The 24,207-nt window shown below is 38.3% G+C and overlaps 1 protein-coding gene across 1 annotated transcript; it reads left to right on the forward strand.

Moving 5' to 3' along the window:
- LOC140495919 (ubiquitin-like protein 3) lies at positions 1-18,681 on the forward strand. Its single transcript, XM_072595217.1, has 5 exons — positions 1-159; positions 7,447-7,555; positions 11,612-11,698; positions 12,795-12,872; positions 14,250-18,681. The coding sequence occupies exons 1-5, from the start codon at positions 136-138 to the stop codon at positions 14,300-14,302; spliced, it is 351 nt and encodes a 116-aa protein (XP_072451318.1). The 5' UTR covers positions 1-135; the 3' UTR covers positions 14,303-18,681.
- Positions 18,682-24,207: the final 5,526 nt, after the last annotated feature.

Consider the following 24,207-nt stretch of genomic DNA (forward strand, 5'->3'; position numbering starts at 1 on the left):
TCCCACGGCTGGACTCTTCTAATCCTGGAGGGCTGTCCCTGGTCCGATTAAGGGCACTCGTCTTCTCGCCATTCCCCTCCCTCCAAAGAAAAATATCACAGATATTGGGTGCTATATTTAGCAAACGTCTCCAGCATGGCTTCTACATCTGTTGATAAGGTGGGTTGTTGTTTATACTATTTAACTTGGTTTACTAATTGTCACAGTTTCTATTTGCCGATTTGATAACCTCACACTTTGGTTTGTTGTTTGAAGGTGCTAATGATGTTGAAATAGTTCAAGAGTAGCTCTTGCAAATAATCTGCAATTTATGAGTTTGTGTGCATTATTCCAGTGTTTGACACCATCTGGAGAGGAAGTTGGATTCAGTAATAAACGTGTGATGATGAAAACAGTAGTTTTGGTTGCAGGTTTTGTTCAGCAATGAAATTTGGAAGTTCTCCTGATTAGGTATTGAGCAAGGAGTATGGTATCACAGGAAATGTGTGGGCCTAAGGGAGATCGCAGCAGGTCAGGCAGCATCAAAGGAGCAGGAGAATCGATGTTTCGGGCATAAGCCCTTCTTCATTCCTGCTCCTTTTGATGCTGCCTGACCTGCTGTGCTTTTCCAGCAACACATTTTTCAGCTCTGATCTCCAGCATCTGCAGTCCTCACTTTCGCCTAAGGGAGATGGTGATCTTGTAGAATTGAATGATTTGGTAACTGTTTGTTTGAAAGCAGAGTATAGGATGATATACTCTGAGGCTGATCAACTACTGCCCTACCTGATAAAAGTATGCTCTTCAATGTTGAATATTACTTGCATGTAGTACAGAGGTTAACAAAGACAATCTACCATTAACACCAGGTGTTGTGTAACTCTCCTAGTACTAACCAAACTGGCTAAATCATAAAAAAATTGGCTGCTACACTCGCCCCTGTGGCAGAGGTGAGAAAGCCAGCAAGTGATCTTGTCCTCACCGTTTTACGTTTTACAGATGCACCTGTCCATGATGGTATTAGTAAGAGTTTCCACCATGATATTGTTGTAGAGATGAATTCCTGTCTTTGCACTGAAGATAGTATTTTGTGGCATTGTACTAAATGAAACAGATTCCAAGTAGATCTAGCAGCTCAAAACTGGGAATTTAAGACCTGTCAGCAACAGCAGAATTCCAAAACTATAACCTTCACTCTGCCATTACCATCAAACAATGGATCCAATTATAGTTCAGGGAGGAATACGAGAGAAGTCAGGAACAGCAAGGTGCACTAAACTAATGAATCCTCAACATAAGGCTAAACAATAGAAGGAAAATGCTAGGAATAGAACTAAGTGATCCCATAATTGATGTAACTGGTCAAAGCACTGCACGTTTGAATTGTGCTGTTGGAGGAGCCATGGTGTGTTGCTGCATGCATCTTGTAAATGATATAAGCTGCTGCCACTGAAATGGTATATCGATCTAGTTGGCTGTTATTTATGGTGCTGTACTTGATTTTTTTTAGTCCTGCTGCTATCCAAGGAAGTGAGAGTATATCTATCACACTTCCAGCAGTGGACAGGATCTGGGGACATGAGACTAAGCATAATTTAGAAACTATGCATCAACCTTGGCATTTGATTTGGACACAGAAGCATGTGTAGGCTATCAGATGCCACAGAAACCACTTTATTCACATCTCTAGCAACTTGTGCCAAAGTTTAGTGAGCTGTCAGAGTTGAGCAAAAGTCTGTCATGGTCATAATACTTGTCTGCCAATGCCAGTTGCATATATTATCATCCCTTGGTGTGTCTTGCCTTACTGGTGGTAACATGCAGTCAGTCAGGTCTGGCCCTGGAAGTCTGCACCACTGATTCCAGACCCCATTATATCTTGTGGAATTGGGTCAGATGTGGGCAAGGCAACCTCTGGGTGATCAATTAGTACTGTGTTCCACATTTTGAACAGCATTTGGAAGATGCACTGAGGATAGCAAGAGCTGTCGGAATGCTGGCCAGCAGCTATAAATTATTCTGCAAGGTGAAATTAAAGCACTGAATCTCTGTTGTTGATGGCATATGTCCTTGCAAGATTTATAAAACTGTGGTTGCTGAGTGCATTATTAATCATTGCCTTTTATAGTATAATGAGGAATACATTTAAAGTAGTAAAGAATGTCATGCTTATAACCAGTTTTCCAGCAGCTTCTGATTGCTAACCTAATAAACAAATAGGAAAACTGAAGAGGGAGCTCTCAATTTCAGCACTGTAGACATGAGATTTAATCATTCCAGCCATTTTCTTTTCTCTGTTTCGTCCGATTTGATTAAGTGTGCAAGTCTGATATTTAACTTTGGATCAGATTACAAGAAAACATCAGGCTTTGTGAGCAGACCTTCTTCCAAAGTATCTAAAATTTTAAATTTAAAGGTTAGAAGTCTTATTTGTACATGCCCAGGACTTTAATGGGTAGTCCAGCTATGCCAGTTGGAAGCTACAGCATCGCTGTCTTTTATTCTGCTGCAATCCAAATTTATCACCTTTTTTTTGTGTTCAATTGCAACTACAACAAAGATTCTAATCTATATTAAAATTATACTTGTGATGTCATCTATAACTAGGAATACCTCCATATTTCTTTTTCTAAAAGTATTATCGTGGGTAATGGGGCTATTTTGTCTGACTTCTTTGAAAGGCAACTTTCCAGACACTACTACAATGTCAGTGACTTTGATTAGAATATTTACTGGTATTCTTGAGGGGGGGGGGGAGTGATTTGGTGTGTGGGGACTCACTAGTTTCATGAAGTTGGTCATTCATAACATTTCAGGTTTTGTGTATTTTATTGATACTTTTGGGAATGTAATATGAGTTTTTGATCATCCATCTCAAAGTGGATCAGTTCTGTTAATGAGCATTTTAATTTCCTTAGCCATCATATTGTCCATATTATTAATTAAGTGACATTTGTCATCTTGTCAACATTTCATCCCTCTTCTGCAGACTGATTTGTGACGGTGTACCATTACGTGGCTTCTCACTTACATTTAGCATTCTGCACAGAAGGATCTTTATTCATGTAATGGTATCAATAGAGAGGCTTATGTATAGCAATAGTTCATTTATATATTCTGGATTAAATATTTTATGATGCAAAATTATCATTTGTTTATGTAGCATTGAAAGTGAGATTGCCAAATTGAGGGGAATGTTGTGCTTTGAACTTTCTTTCTGTCAGTAATTTAATTCTGAATGTGAATACTATCAACACTCGATGTTACAGCCAACACTGGAAGTGCAAGTGTCATTGCATGCATCAGACGAGTTTGTATCGGCCACATTTTAACCGACTACAGCTCGATTTGTTAGTGCTAGAGTGTGTTTGTGTAGTTTGATATTACTCTTAATTGAAATGCTAGCTGTGTTTCTTCATTTATTGCAGCTGACATTTTTCACTCCGAATGTGTAATTGTGTTCCAGTCTGAGAGTATCCCTTGTCTGGCTGTAACAGATGGCTCTGCAAGGACCAATGGAATAAACTCTGACTTTGCTTGTACCTATTGTTTCCAGATATTTTGCTTTTGTGGCTGTCCGTAGTCAGTGGCACCAGTCAGTTGCTTGGCTGTATAACTTTTAATCCGTACTTTCCTTGCATTTTTCTTTTCTTTCTATTTTTCTCATTGTCACCCTTTTGTACTTTTTATACCAAATGTCTAACACTAAAGTGAGGAAGAGGGTGGTGACTTTGCAATGTAACTGGTGCTGCTGATGGAATTTCTGCATTTTTTTAACTGTAGCATCCAATGCCTTGATTTTTAGTGTAAAAAAAATAATGGGAAGGTGATAGCTAGTGGTATTATCACTAGACTATTAATCTGGAGACGTAGGTTCAAATCCCACCATGCCTGATGAATTGGAATTCAATTTTTAAAAACTGGAATTAAGAAACCACTGTCAATTGTTGGAAAAACTTGTATGGTTCACTAATCTTTTTTTATAGAAGGGAGTAATGTGACTCCTGTGACACATGACTAATGTGGTATACTTTTAACTGCACTCTGAGATGGCCTCGCAAGTTAACAATCGTGATAAAGTTTCTAAAGATAAAATGAAACCTGATGGACCACTTGGCATCTACCTAGGCACTGAAGACAATGACAAGCACAGCCCTGTCAACCCAACAATGTCCATTACTAGCATTGAGAGGGGACTGGCGGCTAAATTGGGAGAATTGACTGTCAGACTAGTCAAGGAATAATCATGTTCACAGAATCATATATTTTACAGACAATGTCCCATACACTACCTTCACCATCCCTGGATTATGTTGTCACATCTGCAGGACAGACCAAGCAGAGACGGTAGTTTTCCACAACATTGATTCTGGATGGCATGTTGTCTTGTGGAACCAGATAAAACACGGGCAAGGAAACCTCATTCAAAATTTGAGAGAAGATTTGTAGCTCTGGTGCTCATTGTGGTTCTGTTCGCTGAGCTGGGAATTTGTTGCAGACGTTTCGTCCCCTGTCTAGGTGACCTCCTCAGTGCTTGGGAGCCTCCTGTGAAGTGCTTCTGTGATCTTTCCTCCGGCATTTATAGTGGTTTGTCTCTGCCGCTTCTTGTTGTCGGCAATATAAATGCCGGAGGAAACAACACAGAAGCACTGAGGATGTCACCTAGACAGAAGACGAAACGTCTCCAACACAAATTCCCAGCTCGGCGAACAGAACCACAACAAGGAAACCTCATGCTAAATAACACCATACCATCCTCTCTCATCCTTTTGAATCGGTAACTCCTCCATGTTGAATGTCACTTGGAGGAAACACTGGGTTTCAAATTCCACCATCAACAGAGGCTCGGCAGCAACACTAATATTTGACTTTGTACTAGGCTAGGTTTGTGGCAGGTGGTGAGGGAGCTAACAAAAAAGAAGAACAAACTTAACCTCCTCTTCATATTCTGGCTGCCATAAATGCATGTCAGTATTGGTAAGAGTGACCATAGCACAGCCCTTGTGGTGATGAAGTTTCACCTTTAAATTGAGAATCCATTCCATTTTGTGGTTTTGGTTCTATCACTCTGCTAAATGGGACAGACATTGGTGCGACCAAGCAACTCAAGACTGGGTGCCCACAAGGTGCTCTATGCTGTCAGCAGCAGAGCTGTCCTCCAACACAATCTGCAATGTCTTAGACAGCACCTTCCCTATTCTACCAATATAATCAAGTTATCAACCCTGGTTCAGTGAAGAACCAGGGTATGCAAGTTACAGCACACCTAAAAATAAGGTGTCTACCTATTGAAGCCACATGTCAGGTTGATTAGCGTGGCAACCAGCATAAGCAGGAAGCTAATGGCAGAGATGTGATTTCTACAACCAATAGAACAGATTTAAGCTCTCCTGTTCCGTTACATCCAGTAGTACATGGTGAACAACTAAACAGGAGGAGACTCCACAAACATTCTATCCTCTGTAATGGGAGAGTCAAGCACCTTAGTGCAAAACATAAGACTGAAGCATTTGTGGCAAACATTTTGGTCAGAAGGGCTGAACAGATGTTCCATCCCTGCCTCCTCCAGAGATCCACAGTATCACGTACCAGTCTTCACCCAATTTGATGCACTCCATGTGGAGCTTCTAAACATACTACAACTCTGCCAAGCTGTTCCAGTACAGCTACAACACCTGGCATCTACCTGACAATATGGATAATTGGGAGAAAGTGAGGACTGCAGATGTTGGAGATCAGAGCTGAAAAATGTGTTGCTGGAAAAGCGCAGCAGATCAGGCAGCATCAAAGGAGCAGGTGAATCGACGCTTCGGGCATAAGCCCTTCTTCAGGAATGGGACAGAAGAAGGGCTTATGCACGAAACATAGATTCTCCTGCTCTTTTGATGCTGCTTGACCTGATGCTGCTTTTCCAGCAACACATTTTTTCAATATGGATAATTGCCCAGGTATGTCCTGTGTGTGTATCTCTCACAAACAGATATATCCACCCACTTACCACCCACTCACTGTCATTTATCAGTAAAGTGATGGAAATTATCATTGGTGTTACCAAGCAGCATATACTCCGAAATAACCTGCTCACTGATGTCCAGTTTGAGTTCCACCAGCGCCACTAAGCTCCTGACCTCCGTATAGTCTTGATCTAAACACGCTCAAAGAAGCTGAATTCCAGAGGTGAGGTGAGAGTGACTGTCCTTGACATTAAGGTTGCACATGACTAAGTGTGGCATGAAAAAGCTTAAGCAAAAGCGGAAATTGGATGAAGACATTTGTGGCACAAAGGATGATTATGGTTTGAAGTTAGTCACCTATATTCCAGGACATTTTCACCAGGTCTTCCTCTGCCACAACCTTCTCCAGCTATATCGCTAGGCCAGAATCCTGGGATTCCCAAATGGCATAATGGATTTACTACATCAAATGGACTGCAATGGTTTAAGAAGGCAGCCCACCACCTTCAATGACAACTAAGGCATGAGTGTTGCCCCAGTGTCAGCAACATCCCATTTCATGAATGAATTAAAAAAAAACAAGGTAACCAAATGCATGCAACCAAACAGCCTTTGTCTTTGTTTTTTATATCTTTAAGTTTTTTTTTATTTCCACACTAACATTGGTCACTTGTATAATTACAAGGATCGAAAAGCTTTTTTTTGTCAGCCCTCTAGTATTCTTTTGTTTTCAGCAGAACTCTATACAAAACGTTAATATTTTATAAGCACTCAGTTTTTCCTATAATTAACAATGGCCATATCATCTGAGTGTTTTTTTTTCTCAAGTTATGTTTAAAAAGTTTCTTGTACTTAGACACTGCTCATAAAAATTATTTTTTCTCAAGGTATGATTTTCTTTTTCTTGCCACTGGCATATGCAGAACTGTAACTGCTAGTTAGTTGCCATTTAAGACATACTCCTGCTCCTTGGATGCTGCTTGACCTGCTGTGCATTTTCAGCATTTAAGACATAGTAGCAGGTTACTTAACTGCTGTGCTGGGAAGTGTTATGGCTGATTCTTCTCTTTCCTGTCATCTATAAATACACATTTCAAATGGCTACCAACACACAGTAATTGAAATAGTAAGGCTTGCTTCTCTATCTCCTTTTCTTGACCCCATCCAACTACCATTATCGTTGATTCATAGCTCGCTCCAGTGAAAACAACTATAAGCCAACTACATCATCCACAGATTAGCTAACGTTGTAGCTGAAATGACCATCATTTTGTACAACTTAGCTGTATAATTCGCAGTGCAATTGTGTGCTCTGAGCTGTCTGGTTGTCTGAGAATTGTTTTCGTTTTTCTGCTGGTCACAGTTTTGTCCAAGATGAATCTTGCTGAAATATTTTGAGACTTACAGGCTCCTGTGGTCTAAGAGGAAAATTCCTTTGAGCTGTACTGGATATTAGTCTTTGTTCTGTATTTAGCCACAGTTTCACTTTTTCTGTCATTTCTGTTCCCTGCAGATAAACTTGCGCCTTATTCTAGTTAGTGGGAAGACACAAGAGTTCATGTTTTCACCAAACGATTCTGCTGCAGATATTGCCAAATATGTCTATGAAAACTGGCCCATGGGTGAGTGTTCTAGGTATTTTGCAGGTATTTGTGATAATATGTATCAAATTTCCAGGGAAACCTTTTCACCGGTTGGTTCTAACTTGGGATGAAATCCTGAACCATGGAAGCAAAACTAGAAATCAGTTAATTCATTACTTTGAAATAATTTTAATGTAGTTTTTTTGGTTCAGAATTTTGATTTTTCTATTCATATTTTCAAGCAAAGCAACCAAACTGAAGTGCCATTGTTGAAAATCTAGGTTATAACTAATTGATGGAGCAGGCAGAATAAATCAGAAAATGCTGGTTTGGTGACAATATATTTGGGTTTCACAAAGGAAAAGGCAAAATTCCCTTAGACTAAAGATTTCCGTAATTCTGAGATTCGAAGAAAGAGAGATGTTTAAATGTGTCATAATCCAAAAGAATGTAGTGAGATGAGAATGTAGACTGATGTATTTCAAGATTTAGGAGGTAGAAATTTACAGATTTTTGAGAGAAGTCCTGAATGTAACCATGAATATGCTAGTGTAAGAATCCCATTGAAAGGTTAGCTTCAATTTCCTCACTCTTTAGACAGACTTATAAAATATTAGAAATTGCAGTTAGTTTTTAGTAATGATTTAAGACTGCTTTTTCAGGAAGCTAGTAGAACATTATTATATACAATGAAGGGAATTTAATGCAAAAGTTGGAGGCTATGCTTAAGTTATACATGGCAATGATTAAACCACATCTGGAGTACTGTATATGGTATTGGTTTCATGATATAAGAAATAATGTTAATACTTTGGAAGCAATTCAGAGAGAGGTTATAAAATTAATACCTGAAATGGGCAGATTGTCTTGTGAACAAGTTAGATAGGCGAGGCGCATATCCATTGGAGTTTAGAGTCAGAGTTGATTTAAAATCCTGAGTGGTCTTGACAGGGTAGAATGGAGAGGATATTTTGAATAGATAAAGCAAAATGTTTTCTGAGGATTGAGTCTTTAGAACTCTGATCCTTTTTAAAATATGGTCGAAGCCTTGAATATTTTTAAGGTAGGATAAAGATTCTTGTTAAGCAATGGAGTGGTGATCCAGGATAGGTGGGAATGTGTGTACGTCCTCTATATCAAGATTTCCCCCATGAGTGAAAACTTCTTCTCAGCTTTTAAGCTGTCAAACCTCCTTAGAATCTTGTATGTTTCGATAAGATCACCACCTGTTAATCTTCTAAGGGCCTGACTTGTTCAGCTGTTCTTGATAAGTCAATCCCTTCATCTCCAGCATCAGCTTGGTTTGGAGAAAAAGCACAAAAAACTGCTGATGCTGGAAACCCAAAGCAGAAATTGCTGGAAAAACTCAGCAGGTCTGGCAGCATCTGTAGAGAGGAAGCAGTTAATATTTTGGGTCTGTTCTGAAAGAGGGTCAGTTGGACCCAAAATGTCTGCTTTCTCTTCAGATATTGCCAGACCTGCTGAGTTTTCAGTAAATTCTGCTTTTGTTTCTGATCAACCTAATGAATCTCTTTTGAACTATCTCCATTGCTGTACATCTTTTAAATCCAGAGGTCAAGCTGTACACAGTACTCCAGGTGCAGTCTCGACAATACTCTGCAGTTATAACCTGACTCTCCTATTTTTAAATCCCAACCCAAACAGATGTTATTAGCTGGGGAGACAATGACTAGACTATTTAATCCAGAAACTAAGCTAATGGTCTGGGGAACCAGGTTTGTATCTCACCATGGCAGATGGTGGAATTTACATTTAATTAAAATATTCTGAGAATTAAGAATCTACTGACTGCTTTTTAATAACCATTGTCGATTGTTGGAAAACACATCTGGCTCACGGATGTTCTTCTGGGAAGGAAATCAGCTATCCTCATCTGTTCTGACCTGCATGGGACTCAAGATCCCTAGCAATGTGGTTGACTCTCAACTGCCCTCTGGCCAACTTAGGGATGAGCAATGACTGCTGGCTTAGCCATTGGCACCCACATTCTGTGAATGAATTTTAAAAGCAGGTCTGGAAAAATAAACCATCGTAATCTTAAGGGAGAGAAGATTTGTAGAAGTATGCCTTGCTGATAATGTTTGTGCTTGTGAAACTGAGGTGAAAACTCTGTTAATATTAGATTCTTGTTCTGCCCTCAATGAATGAGGAACCGCAAAGCCTGGAACTGTGTAGCAATGTAGTGCAACAAGTCTGCAGTAATGTGAGTAGTTGTGTAAGGGATTATTAGATTCATTTTTTTTTTGAAAGTGAAATTTATTTTAATTGAAGTATCACTTGCCCATTAATTCCTGTTTAACACATATCCAGCCCAATAATTTAAAGTAAGATTTAAGAGTGAAACTGTTGACAACATAGTCATTTTAAGTGGGATATACTGTAAATTTTATTGTTTTAGTTATGGTTTCCCCATGTGGATCTCGACAAAGGCAAAAGGTGGATTCATTCTTGTTACGTGAACACTGGAAGACTTACCTTGGTATTCTGTTCTGAAACTACTGATTTCAATGATTAAATGTGTATTCCTATGTAGGTTTGGAGATTGGAATTGCTAAACCAGTTGTTGGAATTTAACTTTTCTAATCTCCTTTGGATTTTGTATTGTCTGTTTTCAGGCAAATAAAGTCTATGTGGAATTCTCAGTAGCTGGTCTCTTGAATGTAGACATGGATTTTTCAGATCATATATAACAGACACCTGAACAAATCTTGTTCTGTATATCGTGTAAGAAACTGATCAAATAGAGAATTTCTAGCTCTCTGCCACAAAGTACGCTCCAAATTTACACGCATCCTGATCTTTTCTGGTGGTGTCAGCCACTGATAACGGCTGTGATTTCCCCAGAGCTGTTTACCTATTAATAGAAGTTGGGTTTCCATAAAGAGTAAAATAGAATTGCATATCTATTTGTGTTGAGTGGATTGTCAAGCCCATCATGCATACTCTTGAAGGCAGATAAAAATTTCAGTGCTCGTTCTTTACATACATAATGAATGTGGTTTTTGGTTCGTGTGTGTATGTTGACGAGAAATGTGTCACAGCTGTGTGTGTGTGGTGCTGGAAAAGCACAGCAGTCAGGCAGCATCCGAGGAGTAGGAGAATTGACGTTTCAGGCAAGAGCCCTTTATCAGCAATGAGAAACATGTCACCGTATTATTGGAAAGAAACCGCTTAACAGAAGTTTGAGTCCTAACCACACTTTGTTAATACCCAGGGTCATTCTGAAATGGTTTGAGAACTAATTAAACTTGTGATCTTACTATAGCCGTGGCTAATAATTGTACTGGATTATCAAAGGGTTATTTTTAATATTTGTTGACAGGATGAGGGCATTGCTGGCTAGGCCAGCATTTGTTGCCCATCCCTAATTATCCAGAGGGCAGTTGAGAGTCAACCACATTTGCTATGGGTCTAGAGTCACATGTAGACCAGACCACGTAAGGATGGCAGTTTCCTTCCCTAAAGGACATTAGTGAACCAGATAGAGATTTCTGACAATCAACAGTGGATTCATAGCCACGATTATACTCTTGATTCCAAATATGAACTGAATTCCATTTACACAATCTACCATGAAGGATTTGAACCTGGGTTCCCAGAGCATTACTGGGTCTCTGGATTAACAGTCCAGTGATTAATACCACTAGGCATTGCCTACCCTATTTTGTTTTTAAAAAGCATACTGTTCAACCATTTTTATGCCATGTCTCCTTATTGATCACCACACCGTTTTTCTTTCCGCTGTTTGTGTTTTAAAAATTATTGTTCCTCTAACTGAGTTGTTTGCCAAATCTTTTTCCTTTGTGACGATATTTGTTTTCCTTCCTCTGTCCCTGTTTCCCCTGTTGTGAAAGTTTGAGTCAGATTTCAGTGAAATCTGAGAGTTAAAGTTTTTTTGCTTGCCCTGACACTTACCTAATGCAATGTTTTGGATTTTGCTGCTTTGGTCTCCATTTTCAAATGGCACTGAACTCCAGTGTTAAGTATTGAATGTAGTTTTGTATGCAGAAAGAATACTTTTTGAGATGTTTATTTTTCAATTGCAAGTAACATTTTTCATCACAATATTTTCAGACTGGGATGAAGAACAAGTTAGTAGCCCCAGCATTCTCCGGCTCATTTACCAAGGAAGGTTTTTACATGGAAATGTTACCTTGGGGGGTAAGTTCCAAATTACGTGGAATATTTTAGAAATGAAAACTTTTGATAAGTTCGGGCAATGTGTTGCTCCTGCATTGATTTTAATAGAAATCGTAAATAGAACATATCAGTCTCTGAAAGAGGATAATCACATTGATGCATGTTTACTGTATAATCTCTTAGTGAGTATGTTAATCAACACCTTGAGTTTTCATTTAATCATGGTTGATTTGTACCTCAGTTTCTCTACCTACCTTTATTATGTATCCACTGATATTGATTTGACAAAAGGTATCCTTCTCAATGTTGAAAATTTTTAGTTGATCTAACATCCATAGTCTTTTGTGGGATGGGAACTGTATGCCTTTATTTGCAGAAGTTTCTGATTTTGCTGTTGAATGGCCTGGCTGTAATTTTAAACTTTGATATTCTGTTTTTTCCCACCAGAGGAAATATTCTGTGTATCTATGCTACAAGTTCTTTTTAAACTTTATAAGCATAATGTCTCAATCACAGTTGATCTTTAAACTCCCGGAAATGCAAGCAAACTGTATGCAAATAATTTTAATTCATTAAACCTGGCTGTCATTCTGATTAATTTGTACTGTACCCACTGTAAAGCTCCATACAACTGAAACGTATTGTCTCTCTTGTATCTAAGCCATTTTGAGGTACTGACCAGAAGTCTCTTAAATTTAAATGATTGACTTTAATGATTTGTGTATACAAGAATTGAATGGGTTTGCTTTTTCCACAGTTTGTAATTTTGCATCACCTTGAATCAATAGTCCAAACGCAAGGAGGGGAAAAAAACCAAACTGGATGATCTTGTCCTGTGTCCAAATTTTTCTTGTGTCTGTGTGTAATTTCCGATTCCTATCCATACAATTCAGTATATTCTCACTTACTCCAAATAATTGATAAATATGATGAAAATCTAAAGGCTTTCAGAGCACGTATCTAAAGAGCATTACTTGTCTCATCCCAGAATCAAAGTGCATATCCCTTTTATCTTTCTGAAATCCTACCCTCCAACTGAATTTGCATGATTGCCTCCAGTTTTGTGCATATCTGTTATGCTAATATATTCTGAAAACTAATGTCCCTTCTTTCAAAGCTCTGAAGCTTCCTCCTGGAAGGATGACAGTGATGCACTTAGTTGCCAGAGAGACATTGCCAGAACCCAACTCCCAAGGTAAGGTTGAGTCATGCAATGTGTGTACTCAGCTGACATTGTTGAAGTGGTTACATACTTCTTCCCCACACTCTCTTATACAGTAGAATAATTAAATTTGACAACGATGATATAAATCCTTTTTCTTAATTTTTGATCATCTGAAAGTAGGATTCCTGATTAGGTATGATTCCAGGATACCGACAGTTGTCTCGTACATGATTCAAATAATTACTCTTTACATTTAAGCCTCATCTACGAGGTTCACAGATTGCTCAACCATGGAGAATACTATGTTGAAGCTATAATCTGCTGTTGCTCGGTACCCACACTTGTGATCACATTTGGCAAGGACACTAGATTAGAGGTACTAGAAATCCTGACTGCCTGCTTCAAGCCATTGCAACAGTTATCCTACTTTGGCATTTGCACCTGCACGTCCTGGTCTGAGTGGCTTAGTGTTACCTAGGTACTTAGCTTCCATCAAGCTGTTTCTCCCCTGAAAAATGGAACAATCACGTAACTTTCTCAATGTGTCAATGTGAGGGTTTGGGAAGGTTAACAATATTTGAGGAGAAGAAGTTATTGTGTAGTCAGTTGGCCTAGTTGAAGTATTATGTCAGGATTGGAGGAGAATGCACATAATATGATTGTGTATTTTGCTGTAACTGACATTTTACTGCTCCAGACAAAGCTTGAATAAAACTTTTCATGTCCATCATTGTCACTACATTGTAAATAATGTTAAAATAGACATATGTACCTACAACTGCAGGATCTTTTTTTCCCAATTTAAAAATATCCAGAAATAGGATAGTTTTAGGAAAGGCAAAATCTACTCAGCTGCTAGTCTCTTGGCGTTCTTCTGGAATGTGTGTCTTGAAATATCTATACTGCTTTGGTCAAATTAGTTAGTTAATATAAAATATGAAGAATGTCAGATCAGCCATGATCCTATTGAATGGCGGTGCAGGCTGAAGGGGCCATACGCCCTACTCCTGTTCCTAATTCTTGTTGTCCACACTACTTCTTCCCCCCCCCCCAAGTTGTCTTGTCTGTGACCTCCTGTTTCATCTCTCATTTCATTTCATTTCATAACATCTAGGCCAACATTACATTCTGATTGGGTATGTCAGGACAGACTAGAAATCTGGAAGTTGAGACTCGCAGTTCACTACTGCACTTGACATTTACCCATTAGGCTATTGAAATCGATACGAGGGTAAAAGAAAGGTGAAGAAGATTTAATGTCCTTTTTATTAATCACCAAAGCATGATCTAACCAAATAGGTTCTTAGGAAAACTGAAAATTGCACCTTTTAAATGTAGGGTTAAAATTATTGTCTATTAGCCATCTTTTCTATTTTTATTAGAGATTTTATTTTGTTTTTTGTTCAGGTCAAAGAAATCGGGAGAAGACTGGAGAAAGCAATTGCTGTATGATTTTGTGAGGCCTGCTTGCCTTTTCAGCATGGTTACAAATCAAAAGAAGACCTTTTTATAGCATTTGTGAGCATTATCTTGGAATCTTCCCATTCAAAAGATTGCGATATAACTGACTGGCAAGTTGTTGCTAACCAACTTGAGAGTATTCCTCATCATTGCACAGAATTCTACTGTGGTATTACACAAAGGATTTGTATCCTGCCAAGGCAGAACAGTCTGGGAAGAATTTAACTCCTACAGAAAGTTAAAGAGTGCTCCTGCTACAGAGAAGTGGCTATTACACGGGAGCCAAATTTTTCCATTATAATTTTTATTTTCTAACAATTTAACTTTTTAAATTTTTTTTCTAAATCATAGTTTGGATATTTCCAATTTTATTCCTTTCCATTCTGGAAGCATTAATCTCTTGTTGAACACAGCTCCATGCGTGTCACCCCTTCTCTGGTGCCTTGTCCTAGAGACTTCCTTATGCATATGTCTTGACACTATGTATCAATGGGCTATTTGACCACTAGACATCACAGCTGAGCTTGATCATGTTATTACTTGATGTCTGGTCAAGCACTTTACAAACAGCATCACTAATGATGATTAAGGTAACCCTAGCTGCCAGTTTTTTCCCCTCCCTTGATTCGGACATACTGAGATGGCTTTCAGCTGCTTTAGGTAAAACATCTAACAAATCTAAATATAATTTATGATGCTATCTCCAGCCTTTTTAAAGGGGAGGGGTGGGCATTTTAACTTTCTGCAATAAGTCACCTTAGTTGAGGGTATTCTATTTTCCCCAGTGTAATGTTTATCTGTGGTGAAAATGTCCATGAACAGATCTTTTTCACTTGTTTCAGCATGTCCTTTTTGTATTGGGTCCCTTGTTTTGAAAAAAAAACAAAGTGGATGTGAGCACTATAGAGTAATATCAAACCTTTTTATTAATAATATTCTTACCTACACAATACAGAAGGACTTTCGACTTTGGATTTGGTCTATCATGTGAAGCCACTCAATGTTTAATGACGTTTTCAAAAATATTGCTTTTCTAGATTGTAGTTAGCATGTCTGAAGTTTTTTTAAAAAAGAGCTACTGTTACTTCTTACAATAGAATGAAATTGCTGCTATTTTGCCTGTCAAAAGATTTGTTCTTCTATTTTCTCTCCTGCACAAACTGTCTCATTCAGAAGCTTGAATGAGTTTGAACCTGCATCGCAGCATTCCAGATATTTGATGAGCCACTTTACCTGCAGGCTATTACTACATATTTCCTATCATGGGATTGAAACGAGGTTTTATTTGGTCCATGCAGCTGGGCAGCTTAGCCTCAGCTTGTGCAACCTGTATCATATATGCAAGTGTCATTTTTGATCCCCTTCTCTTCCATTATTCATTCAGACTGTGACTGATTTCTACCTCTAATCTATTTTACATACCTATTACCCATTCCTTAAACTTCTGTTAAGAAATTATTATTGGTCTCATTCTTGGTGATTTCAACTGATGCAGTACCCATAAACCTTTGGGAAATAGATTTTATTTCTTTGTGATTTCTTTTTTCATTTGTTTCCGAGTGAAAATGTGCTTCCTGACTTTAAACAGTCCAACTGTAATTTGAAAAACTATGCCTATTTAGTCTAGGCTACATGTCCCCCCGATACCTTAACTAACTTTTGGTTTGTAAAACTACTTGACTAGATTACCTCTCAACTCCTGTCAAAAACCCAAATATAATTTCATTTAACTCTTTAAATCCTGGTATCATTCCAGTGGACCTTTTTTCAGTGCCAAAATAACTTTTTTGCATAGTTTAGTGCTCCTGATGATGTCTGACATAACTTTATTATAGTAAATGCAATACCAGCATTTATTGTCTGTCCCTTTTTAAAAAAAATTGTTTTTGATGATAAGGTGGTGTTCAGCTGCCATCTATAATTGCTACAGTTCATCTGATCTAGGTGCTGTTAGGGAGAGAATTCTAGGATTGTGAAGGAACAGTGATAATAGTTCCAAGTCAGAATGGTGAGTGTTTCTCTGTACCTACTGCCCTTGTTCTAAGTGATAGGGGTCACAAGTTTGGAAAATGTTATCGAAGGACCTTTTCATGAGTTGCTGCAGTGTATTTTTAGACTGCTGCTAATGTGTGCTGGTGGTAGAGGGAGTGAGTTTTAAGGTAGTGGATTGCTCGCCAGTCATGGAGGTGACTTTGTTTTGGATGGTGTTGAGATTCTCAAGTGGTGTTTAGAACTGCACTTGTTCTCAGTTTCTAATTCCAACTGCCTTAAAATAAAAACTACTACTTACAGCTGAATAATGTAATAGTGATGTCTGGCATTTGGTAGAAAATCTCAGTGGAATCTCTGTCATCTAGAGGAAAATATGCAGAAGGTACATGGGAATTCTGAGTTTCCTTTCAATTCCCATCATATTTTGACTTTGACTCAGTGATGAAAGGGTGGTGATAATTGAAGTACTGGAACATTCTCTATTACAACAGAGATTACCTTCACTGCTCGGTCTGTAACTGTTCAAGGTGACGACTCACCCCAAATTCTTCGAGCAGTAGGGGTCAGCAAAAAATGCAGGCCTTGGCAACTCTCATATCCCATGCAGAAATTAATAACTGCATTGCTGTAACTAGACCCTGTTCTAAGTTTTAAAAATTGATTCAAAATTAACATCGGTAAATAAAACTGTAGATCTGATTCATGCTAGTTACTCAATAAATCTACGTTTGTTTACAAATGCTGAAACACTCACAAGTGGGTCATCCATTTGACATGAAAGGGAAAGTGAGTTCCACGTTTTGGGGAAGTGATTTAAATTATCTGCTTGTATTTGATACTTATGCGAAAAACTATTACATGCTGCTGAAGTTAATTTCTAATCTTTGCTAACCTGATTCCATATTTAACATTCCAACAGTAGTTTTGTTGGGATCTGTCAACAAATCAGTCCCCAGATTGAGTCTTGCTATTCATAACAGAAGCAGTCAACCTGAGTGATTTTTTTTTAAAAATCAAGTCTGGTAACATAGGACTTGTCAAAAAAATCCTTTTATTTCTCACTTCCCTTCTGCATCCTGTCACTAAATCTACCCATTTACTAGATAGTTGCTTCAATTTTAATTTGAGCTTAAATACAAAAATCGTTATACCACTTTTGCATCAGTAGTGATGCAATTGAAATATTTAATAGTTGGTACCAGTCTTAAAAATATGTTTGTACTACAGCTGTAGTATGTGAGAAGTCTTTTCATTTTCATGTGGAATGTATCATCTTGAATTCAGTGCCTGAACTCATTCCTAAATGCAGAGTTAGATATCCTGGAGTACTTTGCAGAGTTGATTTAAACCCTGAGTCCATGTTTATAATGCTATCAATATAAAGCAGAAACTGCTTCACACCTTACTAAATTCATAGTGGAATTGCGTCCTGGCTAGGTTGCCAACCTTTTTATGGTGCAACTGTTTTGTTTGAAAATGATTGATTTTTGTAATGAGTTATCTTAATCACTGTAGGAAATGTTCATCTTTGAGTTGCATAGGACAGTCAGCCAGTCTCTCTGAATTGAATCATAGTTTCTGATGCACTTTTCAGTGAGGGAAGGGCAAGTCTGTTTTTGGTATTTGATCTTTCCCATTGTACAGGAGACTGGGATTGTGAAGTCCACCACAGTTCAGCTGGACTTTTTCACCAGAACCACCTTAAGGGCATTCAGGATGGGTACCAACATCTGACCTTGCCAGCAAAGCCTAAATCCTGTGATTGCATAAAGTGAAAACTGTAAATGTTTGGGATCTGAAAATAAAAATATGTTGATGTGCACATTTCATCTGAGAGAAAGCAAATTGAGCTTTTTTTTTGTTTGTATACCCTTGATCCAATTGGACTATTATTGATCCACGTATATTCATTACTTATTAAATTTAGGATTGTTTGTTCAGCATTCTTCCATCTGACTCTCAAAATACACCGATCCAGTTAAATAATGGTCATGGCTCTTGAAAACAAGATGCTTTGTTAATGCAAACACTGCAGCAGCAATTAATAAATGACAAATAGATCATAAAAGCTGCATATTTGAACACTTTTTCTCTTAACAATGGTCTATGAAGTGTCAATTTTTTAAGGCATTGAGATATTGAAGCTCTTTCCATTTCTATAGTTCAAAATTACTGATGCACAATGACTAGGGAAAGAATTATTGTATAATAAACTAAATTAATGTATGGCTTTTAATAATTATGATTTGACACGTGTACAGGTATGTGTTAATACTTCTGTAGATGAATTGGATATGCCTGCTGTTAAAAAATGTTAAACATTTGAATTTGCTTAACTGTATGAAAAATTTAAAGAAAATATAACCAGCGTAAAACTTCCGGTAAATTGTGTGTACCTATATTGTGTTGTATGTTGATACTTGAAGCTTCTGGTTTCAGACATACTGTTGCACAAACTTGCACACCTTTGGTTAATTAACTTTTCTTTCTCTACCAGGTTTTTCTTTGTAAGTCAAAGATCATGATAATCACCAAAGCTGAGAGTAATCTATCCTCGCTGGTGTCCAATATGTGCAATTTCCAGTTTAACTGGAGTGTAAGCATGGTTGCTATACTATATCAAATGTGGTTAACTAATGGCAACATGTCAAACATGGCACCAGTGTGCTTTGTATGGCTCATTTCTTATTGCCTTAATTAGCTGAATCACTGAAGAATAAAATCTCTCAATATTTTTCAGGTCATTTTATTATCTGGCACTTTTTTTGTTTCTCCCATTAATTATATTATGTATGTGAATAGTGCCCTTGAAGATTATTTGTATGTGGAATTGAAACTGAGTGTGCTGACAACTTAGTGGATTGGATAAACACTAAATGAGACAGGAAAAGAATGAAGTTATTATTGCAGTTCATTGTTCTGGTTTGAGCTTATACTAGCACTTGCACAACTGAATCTAACCGTTTTTTTTTCTTTTGGTACAACACCATAGCAAGTCTATAAAGGTGAGCAATATTGTAATGTATTGTACAAGCTCAATATTACCCCAACCAAACTCTTCTCCCTCCATCCCCACTCTACCACATCCACATTAAGGTAGAACATGTTGACATTTCCATGCCCGCATACAAAGATCCTTCTCCTACATTTAAAAATGTTATAATTTCAGATGTATTTTATATCTTTATCTTCCTTCCAGATGTATTATGGTGGCTCTTGCCCAAGTCAAATGTTGAATTCAAAGTTGGATTGTTGTACATAGTCTAAACATAAAGATTAAAGTGAGTATTGTTCAGGGTTATCTTTGCTCCAGAACATTTTTGCAGGAGTTCTTCAAAGTAGATATGCTCTGCAATTGGTAGGCCTTGAACCTGAGCCTCCTAGTCTGGAAAAAGAGGTACAGCTGCTGTACCACAACCTTTTTTGGTCCTCTGGCTAGATATTTTCTAATCAACCTGTTCAGCGCTGTTATTGCACACTTCTGAAGCAGGTGTAACTTGTATGTAGGTCTCCTGTCTGAGGTAGAAATCATCATTCTGGACATTACATTTGAGCAGAAACTGACTGGACTCAACATGTAAATATTGTGGGTACAAGAACATGTCAAGCTGGGAATGCTGCAGTGGGTAAACTGCCTCCTAATTCCCCAAAGCCTGTCTAAATTCTCAAAGCCCAGGTCAGGAGTGTCATGGAATAATTCCCATATGCCTGAATGAGTGGCTGTAACAACACTGACCATTCCAGGGCAAAGCAATGTACTTGATTAGTACCATTTTCAGTCTCCACCACTGACATTCAGTAGCAGCAGGATGAATCCTCACAACCTTCTTCTGTTAACGACTCCAACCCTTCTCCCAGTCTTCTGTTGCATCTGTTCTGCTAATGCCACCTACTACATAATTGCTACTGTGGTTGATGGGCCAAACGTGTCTAAGTGCCCACCTCCCACACTTTTGCCCTTTTTTTATATTTTCCCTTCCCTCCTTCAGGCTCCCCCAGTCCTCACCACCCCACCAGCCTATGCATCCAATAGACTTTAAGTGCCATTTCTGTCACCTCCAATCAGACACCCATTCCCCTTCCCTCCCTTGTCAGCATTTTGTAGGGGCCATTCCTTCCAGGACACTCAGTCCACTTCTCCATTCCCAACATGTGCAATTGCCGAAGGAGTAATATGTGTTTACTGACTCCCTTCTCACCATCCAAAGCCCTAGACATATTTTCTACGTGAAGCAGTAATTTGCCTGTACTTAGTAGATTACATTGTAAGCAGCAAATAGGGTTTTAATTTTATGTCTCCATTTGGGGAAGCAAAACACAGACTAGGTGATTGCTTTGCAGCACACCTACATTGTTTACAAAAATGACCGAGCTTTCAGTTGCCTGCCTCTTCAACACACCATGTTCCCTGGCCAATGTTACTGTTGCAGGCATTCTGCAGCGCACACACAGCACTGATGGCATTTTAAAAAGGCAGCCCACCGTACCTTTGCAGGGCAGCTAAGGATGACCAATGCTGGCACAACAAGATAAAGCCCTATATGGCCAAATGTTTGTCCTTGTGTGCTTATCTGTCTGGAAACATCTGAAAAAGCTGATGTCCATGTAAGGATATGGAGAATTTGACCTTTTTCTGGCATATGCTGACATGGATCCACTTTGAGACAAAGCCAGCTTAAGTTTATTAAGGTGTCCGATCACTTGCCCATTAACAGTAAATCACTTCCCAGGTTTATGTGAATTTTACCAGCTGTGTCAAGGTCTGGATGACCAGATGCATAATAGCCTCTGTTTTGATCTTGTGATTTTTGTTTTTGAGTCCTGCTATCTGTTTTGCTACTTTTTTTTTGTTCCTTTCTCTGGATAGACTCTCTTTGCTGTTTGCAGAAACAGATTGAGGGCTTTCCTTTTATCCTGGCTGTTCAAATAACCCCTTCCTTATACCAACCACCTTCAGCCCTGTGTGTAGGTTACATTCCTAGACCAACCAGGAATAGCAGTTTATATAACTTATTAACCGTACATATTTACATATCTAAAATACTGGAGATCTGAAATAAAACCAACAACTGCTGGAGAAACTCAGCAGGCCTGGTGGCATCTGTGGATAGAGAAACATTTGATGGTTTTAGACAATATTTACTCTTCCTTGAAAGAGTCATGTTGGACTCAAAATATTTTATGAAAATGCTCATCTCAGTAGTTTTTCATTGCTTTTCCATTCTCACAACCTTCAATAATTTTATTGTTGCAGCTAAATTTTAACATGAAGGGACAGATTTTTTTTTTGCCACCCAGACAGTCATGCCACCGTAGGAGTTTGTATGGGCACCTTGTGGAATCTCCATCGTAACACGTTTTGAAGAAATTACCTATAAAAATTGAATTTTCTGATAGGCAATTCTTAGACATCTCTTACTTGTGCAAGATTACATTTACATATATTTTAGGCACCGAGAGCATTCAATAACTCCATTTACTTCGGCAGAAGGACACCAGATGGTGGTGTTTCCTCACTATGCTTTGGCAGCAGCTGCACCAAATTCCAATGTTTGTTTGTTCCTTCATATGCTGCTGTAGAGAATCAAACTGCTTGAATGACTAAGTATGTATACAAATATCTTTATGAATAAAGTATATTTTTGAAATAAAAAAATTGTGATAGGATCCCTCTGAAAGTCTCCACTATATAGAGACTTCAGTTTGTGCCAATGAAATTAAGTAAATTATTACTCAAGAAACGTTATTATTAAGTATATAGTCTTAATTCCTGAGTAAGTATTAAACATACTCTATACTTGTCTCACACCACCAACTAAACTTTCCCTAAACTCCTTACACCCTCTCTGGCCTGCTGCCTCATTTTTCCCAGAATTACTTCACCTTGGTGTCTCTTCTGTACTGTATTTCTAAATTTTCCAATGTGAAATTTGTATCTGCTCAGGTCGTGGTAGTGAACTATAATGTCAGATTTTAGCAATTTTTAATCTCTTAAAAATAGCTAGATTTGAAGAAATATAATTTTTTTTGTAACTTAATCTTCTAAATTAAATTCAGTGAAACTTGGTCCACAGATAGGGCATGGCTCTGGAATGAACTGCCTAATTCTTGGCAAAGATGCAGATCTGCAACCTAAAATGCTCAAGTTTTGTTTTTAGAATGTTATAGATTACTTCAGCAACTGTGAAATTGATACTGCTGTCAATATGCAAGCAGAATTTTCTGAATAGCTTGGACTGTAGATTGGCATGAGGCTGGCTCGGTAAGACAGAAACTCTGAATTTTGTTCAGCTTTTGTAGTTATTTTGATGAAGGCTCATAATACGTTTGATATTCTGTACCATTTTAACTTATTTACTATATCTGCAGAGAAACTTCTCATCTGTATAAAAGGACACCTGGATTCCTTGGCTGTGTAAACTCTCCATGTAAATAATATTCAGCTTTTCTGATCTTGTCTAAGTAGACCAACTCGTGTTTTCTCACGTTATATTTCAAGTCTCTATTCACTTGAATGTTCTATGTCTCTTGGCAGACTGTGTTTGAGTCCTCAGAACTTGCTTTCCTTTATATCTTTGCATAATCAGAAAATTTGCCTGCAATATATTCCCTCATGTGTTCTTACCCACCCCCCAACATCTCAAAACCTAAATGCCTCCAGTGTTGCCTAATCATTAGCTCAGCACATCTCTCTGCCTGTACTGAAAGTAAAAGCTATACCACACATTTCATGGCCCTTTTATACTTGCCTCTCTTTCACTCGAATGAAGACTAACTCGCCTGACACCTGATGATTATCATGACAATCTCACTGCCTTTGTACTGAACAGCGTGGCAAGACCAAAGTAATATAAGCCCGCTTAGTTTTAGACTGAGTGGAAAAGTGCACAAAGACCAGGCAATGCAAGGCAGCGATGATGTAAGCATCCTGAGTGAATGATCACTGTGACAGCAAGAGAAGAGCAAGGAGATGGAGGCTGGTCCAGTCCATGAGCTGGTTGTGTGTCCCTGAGAGCACACTATATCATTAAAATGTTAGTTACCTGTATAGCCCAATGTGCAACATTGAAGTACAGTGGATCACTGGTATGCCATGTGCCATGCCTTCTTACAGGCTGACTCATGTCGACTGCCAGTGGACATGGATGTGGGGTGAATATGGCTGGTCCCCAAGGAGTGTGCCCTGAGCCAATGATGCCCTGTGAGCAACATGGAGGTTATTCAGAGTAAATTGCTAGCTGAATTCGCCAAGTTTCCATGTCGATTTTCTGATATCTACCCTAGTTGTTATGTGGCAAGTTTTTGAAAGCTAAATATTAGGTGAATTAGGCCCTTAGTAAGGTATTTAATAAGCAGTAATCCATTTTAATTGGCAACTTGCCATAGCCTAGCAATCAAGTCACATCACCACCCATCAAAGGCATAAAAGATGAAGCTTGATGCTCCAGTTGTTCAGATGGGCCTCATCAGACATTCTGTCTGTGTCTCAATGATACAGGTTGCACAAACCCATTTAAGATTCTGTCCTGAATCTATTTAGAGATTGATAGTTTGGCAATGTATCAGTATTTCCTCCTCCATGCATATCAGGGGAGAAAGGACGAAGCTGGTGTGTAATGCATTGTAAATATTTTATTTAAATAATTTATGAAGATATTGTGATTTAAGTTTGTGTTATTTATAGAAAAGTTCTAATGGTTATAATATTTCTTTGTCCTGTTCTGAGAGAATGTCCCAACCACACCAGTTAGCAGTTAGTGGTCTTGAACTGAGAACTGGGATAGTTCCTTTAGCTATCTTTTCAAATTTCTTTTTTGCTCTAATGTAAAAATAACCATCAGCAGAGCCTTGGTCTGAAGAAAACTTCATTTTGCAACTATTGCTGGAAAATACCAAGTGAAAGTGTGATATG

Source organism: Chiloscyllium punctatum, chromosome 25, assembly GCF_047496795.1.
Source record: "Chiloscyllium punctatum isolate Juve2018m chromosome 25, sChiPun1.3, whole genome shotgun sequence".
Lineage (NCBI taxonomy): Eukaryota > Metazoa > Chordata > Chondrichthyes > Orectolobiformes > Hemiscylliidae > Chiloscyllium > Chiloscyllium punctatum.

What these genes read in the sequence shown, in the direction of transcription:
- LOC140495919 (XM_072595217.1), top strand. Translation starts at nt 136, where the DNA reads ATGGCTTCTACATCTGTTGATAAG. An exon ending in CTATGAAAACTGGCCCATGG is followed by an intron (nt 7,556 to 11,611) that starts GTGAGTGTTCTA and finishes CAATATTTTCAG; the next exon opens with ACTGGGATGAAGAACAAGTT. An exon ending in TGGAAATGTTACCTTGGGGG is followed by an intron (nt 11,699 to 12,794) that starts GTAAGTTCCAAA and finishes CTTCTTTCAAAG; the next exon opens with CTCTGAAGCTTCCTCCTGGA.